Genomic DNA, 19477 nt, shown 5'->3' with positions numbered 1-19477 from the left:
GCTTTGTACCATTTTGCAATATAAGAAAGCAATTTTCTGTTCTCCATGCCAGTATTGATCAGGACTTACTCTTCATAACACAGAGTATCATTGTTGGCATTCACTTTCCTGAGTTAAAAAAATAAAGAAAAAAAAATCCATGGAGGCTATTGTCAAGAATGTTAACGCATTTGGTCGTGAAATAACTTTTAAATTAGTTTAGCTATACTCATTTTTTTTGTTAAAATTTGTATAAGAAAGTTTATACCGATTTGAATTATTATAGTTTTTAGTTATAAACTGATATAATAATATAATAATTATACTTAATATGATATTTTAGAAAATAAATATAAAAAATATTTTGGCCAATGACCAAAATATATTTTACATTTGATAGATGAAGAGAGGAGAGAGAAGAGAGCCAAAAAAATAATTAAAATAATAGTTGATAAAAATAATGTTTTTTCAATATTAAAATAATAGTTAGATTTTACTGATAAATATATGGAAGAAGATACGAGGGAGAAATAAGTATTAGTAAACTATTACTAAATTGAACTACTGTTTGAATACTAAGCTAGTATAGGCCTCAATAGTAGAATAGATTTATGCTTTATTCCACTATCAAACAGAGCTTTACCTGCAACAAGACTCTCATATTGCTTGAGCAGTAAACAAACATAAATAACATCATCTGTTAAAAAAATAGAGTACCTTACGCTGTTTAATGTTAACATATACTGACGAGTACTCATCAAGGCGTAAGAGTTGACAGATTAAAAAATTTCACAACGTAAATGATTTAATGCAGTCAAGCCACACTTCTTGGCCTAAGCTGCATGAGCATAAATGGATCAAACAAATTCCACACAAAATTATGCTGAATCCTTGACGCTTCAATCTGTGTGCCGCATTTTCTTTTGGATCACGAATACCATCTCGTTGTCATCTGAATCTGAGTTGGGCTCAGCATCCACCACAGCTATGGATTCCCAGTGCAGCGCTTTTAAGTACTTCTTGATGAACTTAATGACAGGTCTTCGATCTCTCACGATAACAAAGCCAGTTGGCCTAAGTATACGATCAATCTCAATCAGCAGATCCTCGGCGCTACAACCCCGTTTGTCGAGGTCAGAGAAGACTGTCCATGCATGAAGAAGATCATAGGTTCGAGGGTAGGTTGAGAAGGCTTCGCACCTGTGAAAGACATGTCATGCCACTGAGAAAAACTTCGATTGAGGAAAAAATTACAATTGTACAGAAGTAACAAAACTCATGTTCTACAAGAAAAACTCATAATTATCGGTGCTACCAGTTAGAAAGCAGTTGATGTCCATCTAATACACCAAAAGCAGATTATAACAACAATATTTACTCCCAACTATTTGGATTCGCCCATGGATCCATTTCCTCACTATAGCAAATTTTGGTTGTCAAACTAAGTGCTATCCTATCATTTCTAACTTCCTCTCACATCACTTATGTTCATCTGCTACCTCTTCGCAGGAACCTTCTATTAAAATTTAATAACTCTTCATTTGATGGTCTCTTTGAATATGTCTAAATTGTCTGTCAATTTCATTTTTCATACTTTTTCTTTTCAGAAGCTCTACACTGCTATCAAGCTACTTAAAGCATCCCTATTTTCCTTTGGGGATCAGACAGAATGGTGAAATGATATAACAACATAAGATTTTGAAAGATATAATGTCATTATGAGAAGACTATACTTGCCGGAGCTAAAAGTAAGAGAGGATTTGTGATTACCCAATGCAACAAAACCAAATTAAAGAAGACACAGAAGTCATAGATAAGAAAGTACAAAAGATCAGACTATGTGAACTTAGTTAGGTGTATAAATCCACAGAAATTTAATTTTCATAGGCAGTTCTTTTTTCAAGGGAAAAGTTAGATTCCTGCATGAGAACTGAAACATAATAACCAGGTTACGGACTTTTCAAAATAAATGAATGTATTTCCACGCGAAGTGCAAGTCAGGAAAAAATAATAATATGATGCATATTCCAAGGTATAAATTGTCCAGAGTCTCAGGCAAACACAAAAGGGCCAGAGAAGGTTCGAACTTAAGGACTTGACAAGGATTAGATAAGAAGCTAGAAAGAGGAACAAATATATACCAATACCATCTATCAAAAGTTGAAACTCTTCAGGAAAACAAAAAGAAACCCAAACACATATAAGTTGAATATTGTACTTAAGAAAAATGTATGTACCTTGCAACATAGATATATTCAATCAGGTTGTTAAATATAAAATATAAAAATCACCGTTCTCTAATAACTTAAGCTTAGAGGATATTTAATGAGTTTGGATAATATTAGAGTAGAGGTTCTGAGTCTGAATACTGTCAAACCCATCTGCCATTTAAAATATAAAATATTTACCCATTTAAATCAAGTACATTTTTTGGGTCCATTAAAATATCTCAACTCCGAAATGAAAGACAATGTTAAATATAAAATATAAAAACTACTATTCTCTAACAATTTAAGCTCGTAGAGCAGCTGGGGTACTAATGACAAAACAAAGAATAAGAGCAGCCTACCAGTCATGTAGGGTGCCAATTAGTCCTCTATCATAGATTATCTTAAGGGTGTTTGGTCCTTCTTCTGGCACAACATTCATCACCCAGACATCCTTGTCCTTGAGAGCAGCTGCAAATGACCCCATGTTTGCCTTCATGTCCATTATGTTTCTTAGACCATCTGACTTGATCTTCGGATTCAATAGGCTCCAATAACTTTCAACTCTTTGTTGCCACATGTCCTACATCATGATAAATACATAGGACGTGGTTTTCAGTTTCATCAAGTCCAACCAAAGTAATTCAGTGCTTGTTAATGCACATATACAAACGCAAGGGCTGGAAATAGAGATACATGTATATCAAGTTAGTTTAATGTACCGTATCCTTTTCAAACATCTCATTGGAAATATCCAAATCAGTAAGACGGGGAGGAGGGCTTGTTAACCGAGCAGGCCAAGGAGCCAATCCACTTCCCCTGGATCTGTGCATCTCTGAGAAAGAGAAACAGTTTGGTTACTGCAGTTCAAATTACTTACATTTCCCAAGAAGTTAATATAAAAGGAATACCATCTTTAACTCTATGGGGCCAACTGATGGACGATTGGACACAAAATAAGCAGTCAGGGTAATGAGATATAACATCCGATAAAGAACTTGAGAAAAAAGAAGCAATAAGTAACTTTAGGGTTCCTCTTAATAGGTTTTGAATTTCAGGTTGGACTGTAGTCTCTTTTTCTCTTCGGAAGCACTAATGAAAGAATTTCTAATAATAGACCATGAGGTCAGCCACACTATATAACCTCATCAGTGAGATGTTTGTTATTCATCGCTATGTAGTGACAAGATAGATTATTTGGTTTCTGTCTACAGTTGTTCACAAATCTACCAAGAGAGTTCGAAAAGCATGCTGAAAATAATGAAGATAATGTGAACTGACTAGAAGCTTCTTAAGGATTCCATGACCTCAATAACAGGAAGACCGATCATAACATACATGGACCACAGGACAAGGAACTTACCTTCTGGGTAAGTGGTAATGCAGGCTTCCATTGGCACACCCCATACTACATCTGGATCATCATCAGTTCTGCATAGGGGTGGCTGAGTACCGGGCTCCCTGTTCATGTAGCAATCATTTGTTAGAGGTTTGACCCAAATAACTGTTTGGTTTTTTTTAGCTGCAATTTTCCAGCACATCCTTTCAACAAGTGCACTCATTTCTTTCCATATTTTAAGATCCTCTTCATCCTGTGCATATGCTTCTGGAGATGAATAGGCAAAATAACCTCCAGGTCTGAGCAATCTGTCTACCTCAAGGAGGAGGATCCCATCCCTTTGAAGCCAATCAATCCTACAACGAGAACAGTGGGCAAATTCAAAAGATCTGCTGGGGTATGGGAGTCGTTTTGTCCCTAACACACCAAGATAAGCAGGAATTCCTCTTTCAAGAGCAAATTGAATCTGGTTTTGATGCACATCATTGGGTGCCAAAGACATTGCTATGATATCAGATGAAAGAAGATATCCTCCAAAACTTGCAACTCCACAACCAATATCAAGAACTGTCCGGATCCTTCCCTCGTTGTTTAGATTATCATTTGTGAAGTTTAGCATCTGCCAAAAAATATCAGATATGAATAATTTTTGCACTGAAAGAGGACAAAAAAAAGTAGTTGAGGCAATAGAAAGACATACTAGAAAACTATAGCAGGGCTTCCACACAAAAAGTGAAACTGAACAAGGTTGACAGAGAAATAAATTGTTGAGAATTCAGCAACTTACATTTGCAATCAATGATATATATTTATCAGCTCCATAGTGAAAGTGAGTTCCTCCTCCAGGAAACTTAATTTTTTCACCTGCATCAATCATCCAGTTTTGATCTGATTTTTCATGTGCTAGGTGTGTATGTGGTATGTTTGGCTTCCAGACTTCATCTCGACTTTTTGGCCATTTTATTGGAACCTGTAAAACTAACTACTTAGGCACCAAGCAATATGACGATAAGGCAGATCAAGATATGTAAAACTAAACAGCTAAACATGACTTTTTAATATGAATTTAAACTAAAAGAATCTATCTGTTTCTGACCTTATAGCCAGGTGGTGGAGGAATCAAGCAATTATAGCGCCTCTCTGGCTGCGGACAATGCCTTTCATAATGCTCCATCAAATTCAAATCCAGTTTCAATCTCGTCTGATATATAAGATTTCTGTCCAAGCAGGGGATCAACTCAGAATGCCGATCGTCACAAACCTGAAGGATACAATGGAAAAGTCAGCAACTATTCAGAATAGCGAGATCTGACGGTGTTCATCAAGAGTTGTAAATATTTACAGAAATACTCACAGGAAAGTGCTTGGGCCTAGAAGTTTTATCTCCTTCTTCAAGGGCAAATATGGATTCCTCTAATTTCCCAACCTCGCCATCATCCTCACTTCCCCATCCAAACGGCCGCGAGAATTTACTACCAATTTCTAAAGCACCGCTACGATGCTGCCCCTTGGGCCCAAAGAATGATCCATAGTATAGAAAGAGAAAACCAAGAACAATTACCGTACCACACAGTATGACAACCAAATTCTTACTTTGGCTAGCATCAGATCTTCCCCTCATCATGCAGCAGAATTAATCTCCCTGAGCTACGTTTGCTAAATTAGTATTGAAGGATCATGCGGCAGACAACAAATCTCTGCTGGAAGATCATGTCATTTTTAGGGGTCAAACTAAATCCTGACTTCTCATAATCACCATCGATGGTGTTTGCAGTGAAGCACCCACCATGAAGAAAAATCTGCAAATTAGAACCGTAAATAAACAGCCATCTGCAGCAACATAAGCCACAAAAGACAAGTAAACAGTCCATAAACTAAGCAATAGAAATAAATAAAAAACAAGATAGAAGGTCCAAAAAGAAAACCATTTCATGATCGATAACCCCAAGATCAGGAGAATTCAACAAATCCTCCAAAAGGGTCATACACTTCTTACTTGACTTCCCTTAGAGAAAAGAATCCTAGTCGAAAAGCTCAAAGAAGCTGCAGACTATATGACGGAACACATGAACACACAGTACACCAAGAACATAGCTAACTATTCCGTAATGATCGCAATGCTCCGCATGCGCAGATTAGCACAAGCAAGTGGTAGAATCTGTCCATTTAACTGTCGACAGCAATAAAAAGCCTTTTCCCACTTTAAACAACTTAAAAAACCTAGCTGGAAAGCGACAGCCACAAGGAAACCGAGTCGGCGGTATTCCACCATAAATAAGTAAATTGTTAAAAAATAATTAACTTAAAAAGAATGAAATTTTCTTTTCTCCAACTTTGGATTTTCGTGCCTCAGATCGGAAACAGCATCAAGATCCGAACTATTTTTTAAGCTAAAAAGGCTTCCTTTCTCCGTTCCGATCAGCACACGCAATACAACATCGAACAAAAAGAAGCCATTGTAGCGCAGAAACAAATTGAAAACCCAGGATTCCACAACGGATAATTCTTGCATCAAATCTTAAGAAAGGGGGGAAAAAGAGAGAGCACTAGCTGTGATTCGCTCAAAAAGACAACTAATAACTCGGGTCGTGAACAACGAATTGGAGGACTTACTGCCCGAACTAGCTTCGGATCTGGGCAGAAAACTCGATTCTCGAGAGTGATGCTCCTCAGTTCAACGCGAGAGACCTCGATTTGAGATCCAGCGACGGAAAAGCTAGCATATGAGAGGAAGATAATCGAAGAGTGGCAAGAAAGCAGTGGAGAGTGGAGAATGTAGCGAGCTGGAGCTGAGCGTGTTAGATCTGAGAGCTATTTATATATTTATGTCAAGAAGCAATACAATTATATGAGTTGCCTCTTTTTTTAACAAAAATATCCAGAAATAAATAAGAGGATTAGTAGTGTCGGCGGAGGAGTTTTTCTTACTGTTTCAAGTCTGTTCCTAACTTTTTTTACACTTTCTTTTAGAAATTTAAATACGAGATTATGTTAATTTGGAAATCTCTAACTCAACCGAAGATTTCTAAATATAAGTTACTTATTAGATAAGTGAGGTATATAAAAATTTTAAATCATTTAAAAAATTGTCTAAGTAGGGGTGTCAAAATAAATGCTTAGATTGCATTTGGTTTGGTTTGATTCGGTTGAGTTGAATTAAATCTAAATGTTAAAAATGATCGATATTTTATTTGAGAAGAGAAAATACTAACAAATTTAGTGTTTTCTTCCTGTATTTTATCTATCAGAGTTTTATCTAAAAATTCTAAATAAATCACTAATAAATTTAGCATTATATATATATAAATCGATGATAAAATTAGTATTTTATTTCCTTAACTTATAAATATTAATGTTAAAACATATTTATATTTTTATTAAAAATAAAATGCTGATACTATCAGTATTTTATCGATAACTATAATTAAATAGATTTTTTTTTTATATTGAGTTTGGGGTGTGATTTATTCTGGTAAAAGAATGTTTGAGACATGGCTAGTTCGGTTAAAAACTCAGAATTTTTAGATGATTTCACGCAATACTCGAATGAGTTTAAATCGTTCTAAGGAAACCGAGACCATTATTATTAAAACCAGTGGTTAATTTCGACGCTAAGTCAACTAAATTGGTTGTGGAGCACCGAGCACCACAGGAGAATAAAAAGAAAAAGAAAAAGAAAAGCTCCTTTCCCGACAATTATTCCATAGACTGGCATGGGAGAGAGTTTTTGACCGTTATAGATCAGCAGACCAAAGATTATATATTAACAAGTGAGTTACAAATTTACTTACACGAAGAAGAGCTCCTTCTATATAATATATATTAAAATATAATCGCTTTGTAAAACGAGGTGAACATTTTTAGTACCTTTAAAAAATTAGAGGGGGTGAAAGTAAATGGCTAAATTATTCAACAACTAATGAATACCTAACACTCTCCTATCTATGAGTATCCAAAATTACTTATTAAAAAGATGATTAGTATTAAGTAAAATTACTAAGGCCATAATTTTTCTATACGTGTATCGACAATCAAATGTGACATCCACATGAATTAAAACTCACATGCTGTTGTAAATAAGTTTAAAATTCACTTATTTAGATACATTGTTTGGTGTGCAGAATTACATTGGTCAAAAACTCTATTATGAGAGAACCACAGCCTCTTGAAACAGAAGGGTAAACTTAAAAAATTAATCAAGTCCCCCATGAATGGACAGTCTTTATGCCATCGACTGAGAGAATAATGCAGCAAACCTGAAGGAACTAGACATTTGGTAGCTCTATCAAAGATTCCGCCAAGTGCATTTGGTACCATGCTCATGAAGCCCCTTCCTGTTTGAAGAGAGCAAAACTATGCAGACTCCTCTTCTCTATTTAAAAAGGGGGAAAATGAAAATCAATTACAAGGTTCACGTCTCAAAATTATGCAGACCAATTTAATTTTTCTTTCTATCTTCAGATGGGAAGTTACAGCTTTAAATCTCAAAAATTTCATCTACCGCATTTTTACACAGGTCGCTCAAAATAACAAACCATTTACAAGGTGAAGGTTTATATTACTGGTGCACAGAATATCCACATGATCTTCAACACTAAACAGGTAGCATCTTCCACCTTCCCAGTTTCCTCATCATCTATATGTCCCTTGTGGAACCGTCCTCTGACTAGCAAAATCCAACAAGATACTCTCAACAATGCCAGTGCCTTCTGAAAGCACAAAAAATTTGTGAACGCCAGCAATTCCAGTCAATCCTCATTACCTCAGTCCTCTCCAAACTCACTTTTTCCTCATAAAACCTGAAACTTCAACCAAGAACTTATGGAGATTCTTTCTGAACCTCTGGCGGTTTGGTCTGTCTAGTGAAGAGGAGAGCTGGTTTGAGCTTGTGAGAGAATGAAAAGCACTTGCAAGCCTTGATCTCAGAGCAGGAATGGACTGTGTTTCCAGAAGTTCTTGCACCAGCCTCTGCATAAAAGCAACAGTTATGTTCATTTTGTCTTAAATTATTCCGAAAATTTTGAAAAGAAAGTGGAATCATTACTTCACATTATTAATACAGAGAGGGCAATAACAGGGAATGAGATATATTAAGGCCAACATATCTATCTTCAGAACATGACATTTTAACCACACCAATAGCATGAAGGGCTACTGCCATAATACTCATAAATCAGGTCGCCAAATATTCAACATAGGGAACTTTCCCAGACACATGTTTGACCCCAACAGCCGAAAAGTATACTTAAAAGCAAAGCATCAGTCACAAGGTGGACAGCCAAATAAAAATATCAACATTCTTATACCACTACAGAGACAAATGAATGGACATGCATATCCCCCGGACAGTTTCTTCGTGAAGCTTAACATTGTAGGAAGACTAGTTAGATATAAAGGCAGTGCACATCAGGAGCCAACCATTTGTATAAATTCCCATTAACAATGTCATTATACTTATCATCTGCTTGAAATAGCATTTTCTCACAAAAAAATATATGTAACTATGCCCGTTATCACTAATGAAGTGTTATTTAACTATTTGCAAATAGTTTTCTATACAGTACACATGTATGACAATATAGAGGCCTTTAAACAGGAGAATTCAATGCGTGTATCACTTGCAATAACAAAAGCATGCAAGTGATTGGATCTTCCACAAAAATAGGAAACTGAGTTTTTTGCTCATGAGCACCATTGTTGGCAGTTTGGAGCTTACCTCAATAACCACTCCCAACAATGGATGAAGATTGTGTACACTTTTGTTCCCTAAACCTGACAGGGTGGAAGCTCCCTAAAACTGAGATGTTCTTTATTTATTAGATTCATGTAACATGATATTATGAATGTTAAAAATCTATTAGAAGTGCTTTATTACAATTGCATCTTTGGAGAATCTATCAACATCATGGTACTAATATGGGTGGTAAAATTAACAGAGCAAAAAGATATTGAGAGGGCAACAACAGCTTGTTTTCAATAACATGACAAGTATACTTTCCAATTATATGACAAGTATACCCCTCATATTACACTTGTGACTTATCTACCCCCTCCATATTTATAGTATTTTAGTCGCTTTAAAAATTGCTTCCTGAGAAAAAAAAATTTCTGCTAGTCATATCACAACCGATGTAGTTCTGTGGGAATGGAAACTGCAGGGACTAATATAAACCTGGTATAACTCTTGCTCACACAAAAGTAGAGGAAGTAGAGCATCTGCTGCGGAACCAGCGAGTTCCATTCTGCAATAATTCGTAATAAGAAATGTAGTTACAAATCCACTTCTAGAAAATTATAGTGCAACTTAGAAATAAATAAGTTGAAATTTATATTAGGATTATAAAGATCTTGTTCAATCAAAAATTTGACTTGCAATAAACAGTTTTAAATCAGTTAATTCAGAGTCCTAACCTGAAGTCTTCGAACAGAAGCAACTGCAGGAGCAGCCTTAAGAAGTGACTTAATATTCCTTCCTGCAGTTTCCCATTTAAACTCTGAGATTCCATGACATGTGTATCCAGTCCCTGCTTGCCTGCAGATCTATCTTTGAAGTGGTAGGAAGCAAGAGCACTGACTGCTGCCAAACACTTCTCAATGACATCAATATCCTGCAACAAGAAAAAGGTCAGCAACACGCATTCCCACACAAATACATAAGAATTCAGTTGAGCAAATCATTTAAATAGTTCTTACACTCCTGCTCCACTAATGTATGTATTAACCGATAGCAACTAGAAGTTTAGATTAACATTAATCACCTAAGCTATTCATTTACGGGTAAAAAAAACTTCTACTCTTCAAGTGTTATGACAGACCCACAAAGCTAAAATTATATAGGTGACTTTGCCTACAGTAGGACAGTACAACCAATATATTATATTCTTGATGGAAAAAGCTTTTCTCATAAAAAAAAAGTTCCCTACTCTCCATTCCTAACGAAATAGATCTCTTTGAGGCACCAAAAACCCCTCCAAACATTTTCCTTCCCTCCACCTCAAGACAGTTAAAGAAACCCAACTGATCATGATTAATGGATTCCAATTTCTGTAGACTAAAGAAGAACAGTGAAATCTCTAGGTATGAATGACATTATGCTAATTGATCACATGCAGAAGGTTTCCTGTTTCTTTCTCCCCCTTGGATAAACCACAAGTTATTCGTTATTGTGGTGAATTTCCAAGTGTGAAAGAAGGAACAATGAGAATCTCCTGTGGACAAACCCAGATGTTATGGCATGTAGCTTGGAAGTTACTCAGTCTACAATGACACTACACCACTAACCCCCTTTGTGCTATGGAATTCAACAATTAAAAGATTGCTTATTGACAAAAATAAAAATGCAGGGACTTAGTGAAACATACAACTGATTAAGGAGTCTACATTGGCACCAAAGCTGCTAACTTCAACCAAACATGCATATACAGTACAATTGGGATTCATAAGAACCAAAATTATTAAGCGAATAATTTTGACTTTTTCTTAACAGAAGATGACATGCTCAGGAAGTGTATCTGTCAATAACTCTCATGGAGATCCTAATCTACTGGATTTATAGTATTTAATTATTTATCATAATATCTCATCAATTACAATCTAAAGACTACCATGTATAGTATCAAGTGTAAGTTAGACATGATTTCACAAAAGTCAATATAATACTTTTCTCATAAGCATGTGCAACTTGTCAGATATAATATGAATAAACAAAAGAGAAAGGAATTACTTCCTATTTGAAATAAGTCTTTCCATCATTATAAGTTATAACACACCCAACATACTAAAGATAAGGATAACAAACAAAGAATACATGCCTGATGGTGCATGCCAAAGTCGAGAGTCCCAATGATGTGTGTAAATGCGTCTTTGTTTAACTGAGCAACCTTCTCCGGGTACACCTCCAACATGTGTGACACAAGTAAAAAATACTACAAACCAGAAAGATGATTCAGTGAGTAGCATCTGCTAAATAATATTGTTTTTCATCAATATAACTATGTAAAACTTACATCACGACATAGTTTAGGGTACTTCAGAAGGTCCAAAGATATTAATGGGGTAACAATATGGAGACCCATATAGATGACCTGCAAATGTAGTGTAAGATTTAGTGGAACATAAATATGAAATGCAACCAGTATTACTTAATACTTACCTCAGCAATATCGGGGCTATCGTCCTCATCACAATCAGGTGAAAAGTCTACCTGCATTGCACCATTTAGCATTTTTCAGTCTTTGAAAATGCTCTGAAAACACCATATATATGGCACATGGATTACCAAATCTTTTGAACAGATGTTTGTCAGAAGCTGGAGCAAAGCTCGCAAGTCCTTGTACTTCTCCGTTTGTGCCTCACTCCGCAAGCTAGTAGAAAGAGATATTGATGTCTGTAACAGCAGAATACTAATTAATGTAAGCACAGGTCTGAAGTTGCATTCAGATTGAACTATACATTACTTATACTTCCCAGATAGTTACTGAAATGCAATCTCAAAATAGGAGTCAGCCAATATATTATAACCTAATATCTGGATAGGATTCACTCCATTGGTATTTTGGTTTCGCCCCTCTTAATTTATGCTGCATGTCCAAAGAAAAATTATTTGCCAGCATTCATGAATGTGGCCCAATATAGTCTTCTAACATCTCCATGCAGCATACTGCAGCGACAACTTTTCCACTTTGGCCTCTGATATGCCTTATTCTATCTGTAGTAGGTCAAGTTCTGATGCTCAATTAGAATATACCAACTTATTAGGTCACCTACATGGATCATTTCCTCCATTCATTTGTATTTAGTGCAAGGGTTTTTCAGTGGAATCAAGTTTCATTGGTTCTTCTCTTATTAACTACTCAAGTTAATTTTGTCCATCCCTCCCTCGTTCCCTCTTTAATCGATTGGTTACCATGATTTAACAGTAGGCCTATGGTTCAGTGAGCCAACCCTAACAATGGCTTCGCATCTCCCTCCCTCCCATGAAATCACACCTTCATACTTGTCCAGAAACGTATCAAGTTTCTGAACTGTATTTTAGTATCATGAAGAACCTTCTTAAGCTACCATATTTAGATTTCTGGATTAATAGTAGCTTTTCATGAAACTTTGGATGGTGACCCTTCCATGAGAAGAACTTAGATCATTTTCTAGGCATGACAAGAATTCCTCGAACTCCAGTTTTCTATTCTCTCTCCTAATTTTTAGATGTGTTCTTTTAGAGGGGGATTGCCCCCTTTAAACCCTATAGTAATATAATATTGCAAGAGAATCAAACTGTTAGCCAGGTTTGACATTGTTTCAAAAATAAATGCTGCTAAGCCTATTAAGTATCTTGCATTTGCCCATCCATAGAAACCTAAATCCAACAGTCCACCACAATCACATGATCTTTATAGTTTCTAATACATGAATGACCTCATGTGCAGTAGCTAACTTGATGAATTATTTGAAAGCAGCAAAGCACTGCAATACCTATTAGAAACTCTACATTTACAGGTAACAAAAAATATGGCAGAAATCTACACATGTCCTCTATCATACTTTGTCAAATTATGCTGTTCATTTTCACAGCAGGGTACCATCAATGGCTTTCTAAAGAAAAGCAGTGTTTCAAAGCATCTTGGCCAAATTGAAGGCAAGGAGGATACTTTACCTTACCAATATTGTGGGAGGAGTATATCTGGAGCAGCTGCAAGCAGAAGCTCATCAGAATCGAAGTTTCTTTTGCACCAAGGTATACCACTTGCGCGTCAACAAAGTTAACCACAAACTTGAGTATCAGGTATACAACTCCAGGCTACAAAGTCAAACCAAGATGGCAATTTCATATGACCATTTTTGTACACAGATATACTATCATATCAAAATATAACTTCTGTATGTAGATTAACAACTAATAAGTACAGAAGATAGAGCTGAAACAGTTCGAAGATAAAATCAACTGCCAAAGAAATTACCTGATTTTTGTATATTTCAATAAGAGTTAATAGAGGGTTCATCACTGTACGACCTATCTCAAATATGGCCTTCTGAGTTCGGGGCTGAGTAGCTCTAGCTGCTCCTCTCAACCGTTCCAATAGACAACTGACCTATAAATATCTATATATTAATCTTTTGTCCATAATTCAGACTAGCTTCTGAGTATTCAGCGTGCTCACCATGTATACTGCATCTGCTTGCTGTGCGACAGCTTTCAGATCATTCCTGGTGGAGTTATCTACAAGGCATCTTGTCATTGGTCCCAAGAGTTCTCTCAGATACCTACAAAGTATTCAAAGGAGGCAGGATATAGGTATCTAGACCTGTAACTGCAATGATTTAGAAAAAGAAACCAACAAGTTGAAATAGACTCACTGAATGGAAGCCTCTGGATCTTTCATGCAGGAAACTGTACAAACAAGCGTTTCTGCAAGAGAACGCTGTGAGAAGATGTCAGGTAAGAATAAAGCTTTCAGATTGTAAGATTATCAAGAAAACAGGTAGAAACAGTTGGTATATCTTGAAAGTCTTACTTGTAAGCGAGCATCTATTGAAAACAATGTACTTTCATTTGCAAAAGCTCTTGCAAGATCTCGCCATGGTTCCTGAAAAATAAAAATAAGTACATAAAAAATTTGGGATAGTGCAAGGAGGAAATGGGAGCCGTTATTGAGTATATTACAGACAATGGAATTAAAAAGATCTAGAATTATAAAGAGATTTTAGAATGGTTTCTCAAAAAAAGGTTCTCAGGAAGATTTTAGAACTAATATGATCTTCTTACTAGGATCCATGAGAGTTAGATCCTTGTGGATACTTCAGGTATGAACAGTGATATAGAAATGACTGAAGTAAGCTGTAGATGACACATCACTAATTAAAACAATTCTACTAAAATGGATAGATGATAATGTCGGCATCGATTGTGCAAATTTCCTTCTACTAGTAGTTGGTCTCAAGGATCGTCATTCCAGTTGGCACGCCCCATGCTGATTGACACTTCTTATTCTGACAAATTGTTGGCACATAGCACAGGGGTGGCTGAAGGTACTCCCCATGTCAAGGCATGCTGATCGATACATATTTATCTGCCCCACGTCGTTTAGAGTATCACCCAACATAGGGGTAACGTGTCTGCTATCATGCGAAACTCATTATGTGTTGCTCAATATCCATCTAACTTAGTCAAAGGGACTAATTTGGGTCTCATTTGGAGCATCACCCAATACAGGCAATACGGATCTGCTATCATGTGGCAACCCTTATGTGCCACCTGATACGGTATCCATTTACATTTAACTTAGTCAAGGGACTAGTTTGGTTTGCTACTTCGACTTTCCCAAACATTCCCCAACAGAAAGTAAGAGTAGGAGAATACAAAGAGGAGGCGAAAGAGAGAGAAAATGAAATTGGGAGCTAATCTAAGTTCAAATCTCATCAAAAAGTATAATTTTCTTTGTAAAGTCATGACCGATTTAGCAAAATGAAGCTAGATACCTAGATCTATCATTTTGTAAAGTCATTCTTCATAGATCAGCATTTTGGTGCTAAATCTATACAAAATACTCTTCAAATTGTAGAAATTAAAGAAAATTTTGATTTACCCTAAATTTTTTAAAAAAATCATAAATTAGTGTCAAATTTATTCAAATTGGATAAAAATGGTGTTGAATCATATTTCTACTTGACTATTGCTATATTTTTTTATAGAATAGATCTTTCACATATTATCGAGGGATAAAAGACTCTTATGTAGGCTTTAATACATATATTGACCTAAAATATACAAAAAAACCCTAAAAAATTTATTTAGAGGTATGTTAGTAGATGCCAGTATGGACATGGCATACTGGGGCATGCCGATCAGTACATGCCATTGGCACAACAATCTTTGATTGTGCTAACCTTAATTTGAGTTACCTTAGTTGTCTGTCTTGTCCACAATAAACAAACAGTCATTTTTAAATACTAAAAATCAGTCGTTAGATTAAGAACTGGGTAGAATTAGACACACCATGAATGATAAGAAGATACAAAATAACGAAGTTGTTGGCTCATGTAACTTCTTTTCATTAATCAATGAAGGAAAAATATTCTGCCTATTATTAATTTCTAAGTGTTAAAGATTAAACATATTTCTCATGGCCAGATGAATAAGAATTTTCCAGTATAGTGCATCCTGCAGACAAACTTGAGAAGTGGAACACCATAAATCCTCTCCGCTAAGATAGAAAAACCTGCGGAACTTCAACCAACTCTCATTCAGGCAAGGTGCAACGGGAACCAAATTAACACATAATTTAGTCAGATTTTAACTCCGAGGATAAACTGATGCGCCTGTCAAATTGTTTGTCATCAGTTGATAATTAAGTATAAAGTTACAGGAACTAAAATATGGTGAATTTTATTTTATTTCACGTTATTTTTGCGATACATAGAAATTACTATCACAATAAGTCTTCAATGACAAGTATGAATTATTGAAAAAACCATTTCCTAGTGTCACGAGGCACCATGATATTTAGTGCAAGATAGGAATCCTGGGTTTGTAGGAATTAGTCTGTGACAGAGAAAGTAGATTGATACAGCAAACTACCATTATAGTTCTTACAACGATCTACTTATTTTTCATAATTGTCAAGATCCAAAGGTCTTCAATCTTGACATTAATTCTTTGCCAACTTAAAACTATGGATCCTAAAATCAGCCCATCCGGATCGGGATTGGCCATAACCAATTCCGATCAGACTGGTTTCGGTCCAGTTTCAGCCAGTATTGGCTAGTTTCAGCCGTATCGGCTACAAGAAATAATATTGACTGAAGTTAATTTTTTTTAATATTCAAATTTAATCTAAAATATATCTAAACTAGGAGACATTAAGAATTGATGTCATCAATTGCTTTCTTTTTAAATTTTCAATTTTTACTCTCTATCTCTCACACAAGCTCTCCTCTCACTCTCACACCTCACCAAGTTCATTTGGTGACTATTCCGGTGAGCCCCTTTGGATGAGTTTTTTTTCCTTCTTCTTTCTCACGCATTTTTTAACTTCCCATTTCTTACAGTTATAGAACAGAGAAGAGATATCTCTCTTCATATTGTTCTACAGTAATAATTTGAGTATAAAAATTTGTTTAGTTTAAGTCAAAATTTATTATAGTTTTAAGTGAATTTTTTCTTTAGTTTTTAAAGTTCATATGTGATTAATTTTTATTTCTTATTTTTCTGTTATTTTTTATAAATTTTTAGAAATATTTATGCATTTTAAATAATATTTAAAATTTTACGTAATTAAAAATAGTCTGATTCGATACGAACGATACGGCCGATACTTATCTTTCTTTCCAACGGCCGATACTTATCATTTTTTTTAACAACCGATCCCGATCCCGATACCAAGTTTCGGAACCTTATTTAAAATCTGTCCAATCCTCCAAATTAAGTACTCAGAACTAGGTCATCATTCCTCATGACCATATTGAGGACAGAAGGTTTGGTGATAGCAATCAACAACTTCCAAGGATTTAACTATCTTAAAGTGTAAGATAACTTTCTATTTTCTTCTTTTTGTTTTTTTGCATATGAAGTCACTTTCAAGAGGTGCTTTCTTGCAACTTCTTACATTTGGAACTTAAGCACAAAAAATAGATAGGTGAGCCTAAAAAATGAACAGTCTATAGCTAAACTGCCATCATAGATCATTTAAGTCTCTCTTCCCAGTAGAATGTCAAGGACGTGAATTTGGTATTACTCTCTAGAGGTTTTGCTAGGAACTTTGAAATTTGAAGCTTGTTAGTGCTACAAGGTTATAGTTGATAAAAGGTACCACAAGAAACATGAGAGTATATTTCGAAAGAAAAAAACAACAATGATGCATGTGCTAACTTGGCAAGATATGTATTTCATCTTTGCAATAGAATTACATGCTAGGAAGCTATTAATTATTAGTTTATTACTGCTATCAATAAGAAGTATCTTCGATGATAACAACTAACTTTGGTCTCACCAATTGAACAAGACGAGCACAGATATTCTTCTGCCGGACTAGTGCTGCAAGAAGTTTTTGACATGTAAGTGCCTGATAAATTGAAGGAAATACAAATATTAGAGGTGCCACATAATAACTGCATACATTAAGATGTAAATATAATTGCCGTTACTTTTGATTTAAACAAATAATCAATGAAGAGCCAAATAATCAATATCATAAGATAAATTGAAGTTTATCAAAATACAGTACTATAAACTTGTTAAATCTCACAGATTTTCTCCATAACTTTGATAAGATTCCATTTGTCAACAAAAATAAGATAATCACATAAGTAAATGAAGACATGAAAAATACATGATTGCCCATGCCATAGTAGTCATGTTGAATGAGCTTTTTTCCATGAATTTTGATTTAAGCATGTTAGATCTAGCAAATCGACCCACTAGAGTCAAATTTCTTGCGCAGAATAGTAGGAAGAAATAGTACAAATAATGTTATCCGGTTCTCCAACATGCCTTTTATGAATAAAGACCATCACTAACGTGTATAATAGTTCAATAAATATATTTGATAATATGAATATTGGTTTAACTGCATATGCAAATAACTATTTGTTCTACTACATGTGCAAATAATTCTCTAGGAGCGTGTTAAGACATGTAACATTATAAAATGAAAAACCATGCGCCAAGTATTCCAATGCATGCATTGTAACTAACCTATTCCAGTGAACCATGCTGAGGGATGGCATGGGAGGTGACACGCCACATACAATGCATCTAGATATTGCTATGAGCTTATGAGGGCATGCCATGGCAAATAATAGCTAGAAAAGGCCAAAAGAAGCTTTTTTATTCAATATACCTTTATCTACATATTCTTTCCTTTGATGCTTTCATATTTGATTAGGAAGTATCTAAGTTAACTGGCAATATCCATTTAACCGTGTGTCTGTGTCAACTACATCATAGCATAGAAATGTCCATAGACTCCATAGTCCATACAGCTTGTTTTCTGATAATAACTATCCGAGAATATAAACAACTTTCCTACTAAGGATGGCAAGAAGAATCTAAATGAAATTTTATACAGATTGACAGAATCTGAATCTATAAGAACCTGCAGCTCATTTTCCCCAGGATAAAACTTAAGCGCTGCAACAGAAATCTGGAGAATCGAATCAAGCACAAATTCTCCCTGATTATTGTTCCCAGCAAAACCAAGTAAAATCTTTTGAGATCTATGCGGCTTCCCATAGTCATGATCTCTTCTGCTGAATTGTCCTCTGCTCACATCAAGTGGCATTAAATATGTAGTAACCCATCTGGCTAGGAACCAGATCATTGCCTGTGTAGAGTCAAATGAATATTAGTACCAAAAGGCTGTGTTGCAACGAGTGTAATGCCCCTACTACCGTTCCATGCCTATATATAATCAACAGACAACAAGTGCCCATGCTGCAATTCTCAATTATCATACTTCATAAATCAGTCAGAACATGGAGGTTTCTCAGATAGTCAGTGCATTATCTCACAGTTTAAAGATACGAAATGACTAATCTCAAAGATTTGCAACTAGCTTAGTGATATTGAATTGACAAAATTTTAACAACCAGGAGTACGATATGAAGGTAATAATTCGCAATCGACATGTCAAATTCATTAGGTTCTTTGTATAAAAATTACCTCCATGAGTCGAGGACTGAAATACATTCTTCTCATCTCCGGATCTAAGCACTGCCTTGAAAAATTTATTATTGACCTGTATCGGCAAGCCAGACTATCTGTAAGGACAACAAATGTAGCTTAAAAAAATAATGCAAGACGAAAACGAGACCATGGTATCACTCATATATGATATATTAACCTAAATATTTTAGGTTTAATTTTAGGAACTGAAATCAACGTAGTTTTCTTTGAAAAGGTTGAACTGCAGAACAAAGTTTCAGCTGCTTCCACATTTCAATCAATATTTTCCTTGAAATC

General features: G+C 35.3%; 2 protein-coding genes across 7 annotated transcripts in view; both read right to left on the bottom strand.

Moving 5' to 3' along the window:
- Window positions 1-575: 575 nt before the first annotated feature.
- LOC140793808 (probable methyltransferase PMT3) lies at window positions 576-6395 on the bottom strand. 4 transcript variants are annotated; one of them, XM_073145516.1, is made up of 8 exons: window positions 6139-6395; window positions 4880-5324; window positions 4622-4786; window positions 4313-4495; window positions 3550-4144; window positions 2909-3021; window positions 2549-2769; window positions 576-1179 (listed from the first exon to the last, which is right to left on the bottom strand). In XM_073145516.1, the coding sequence occupies exons 2-8, from the start codon at window positions 5147-5149 to the stop codon at window positions 879-881; spliced, it is 1848 nt and encodes a 615-aa protein (XP_073001617.1). In that variant the 5' UTR covers window positions 5150-5324; window positions 6139-6395; the 3' UTR covers window positions 576-878. The 4 variants fall into 4 exon arrangements, with proteins under 4 accessions (XP_073001617.1, XP_073001618.1, XP_073001619.1 ...); XM_073145517.1 differs by having other exon boundaries at window positions 4880-5355; window positions 6139-6385; XM_073145518.1 differs by lacking the exon at window positions 6139-6395 and adding an exon at window positions 5451-5700 and having other exon boundaries at window positions 4880-5355.
- Window positions 6396-7574: 1179 nt separating this feature from the next.
- Window positions 7575-19477, bottom strand: part of LOC140793218 (uncharacterized) — a 30739-nt gene continuing 18836 nt past the window's right edge. For 2 of the 3 annotated variants that reach the window (XM_073144582.1, XM_073144583.1), the window contains 15 exons: window positions 19178-19253; window positions 18612-18839; window positions 17508-17579; window positions 14034-14105; window positions 13876-13940; window positions 13680-13782; window positions 13479-13610; window positions 13175-13318; window positions 11804-11911; window positions 11678-11728; window positions 11532-11609; window positions 11337-11450; window positions 9937-10133; window positions 9698-9767; window positions 7575-8493 (listed from right to left, as the gene is read on the bottom strand). In XM_073144582.1, coding sequence (XP_073000683.1) covers window positions 8305-8493; window positions 9698-9767; window positions 9937-10133; window positions 11337-11450; window positions 11532-11609; window positions 11678-11728; window positions 11804-11911; window positions 13175-13318; window positions 13479-13610; window positions 13680-13782; window positions 13876-13940; window positions 14034-14105; window positions 17508-17579; window positions 18612-18839; window positions 19178-19253 — 1699 coding nt within the window. In that variant the 3' untranslated portion in view covers window positions 7575-8304. The remainder of the gene's footprint in view (window positions 8494-9697; window positions 9768-9936; window positions 10134-11336; window positions 11451-11531; window positions 11610-11677; window positions 11729-11803; window positions 11912-13174; window positions 13319-13478; window positions 13611-13679; window positions 13783-13875; window positions 13941-14033; window positions 14106-17507; window positions 17580-18611; window positions 18840-19177; window positions 19254-19477) is intronic. The other variant, XR_012109925.1, reaches the window with a different exon arrangement.

Source organism: Typha latifolia, chromosome 8, assembly GCF_019914945.1.
Source record: "Typha latifolia isolate L0001 chromosome 8, TyphaL0001v2, whole genome shotgun sequence".
In the NCBI taxonomy this organism is placed as follows: domain Eukaryota; kingdom Viridiplantae; phylum Streptophyta; class Magnoliopsida; order Poales; family Typhaceae; genus Typha; species Typha latifolia.
This window is presented reverse-complemented; position numbering and strand designations above follow the sequence as displayed.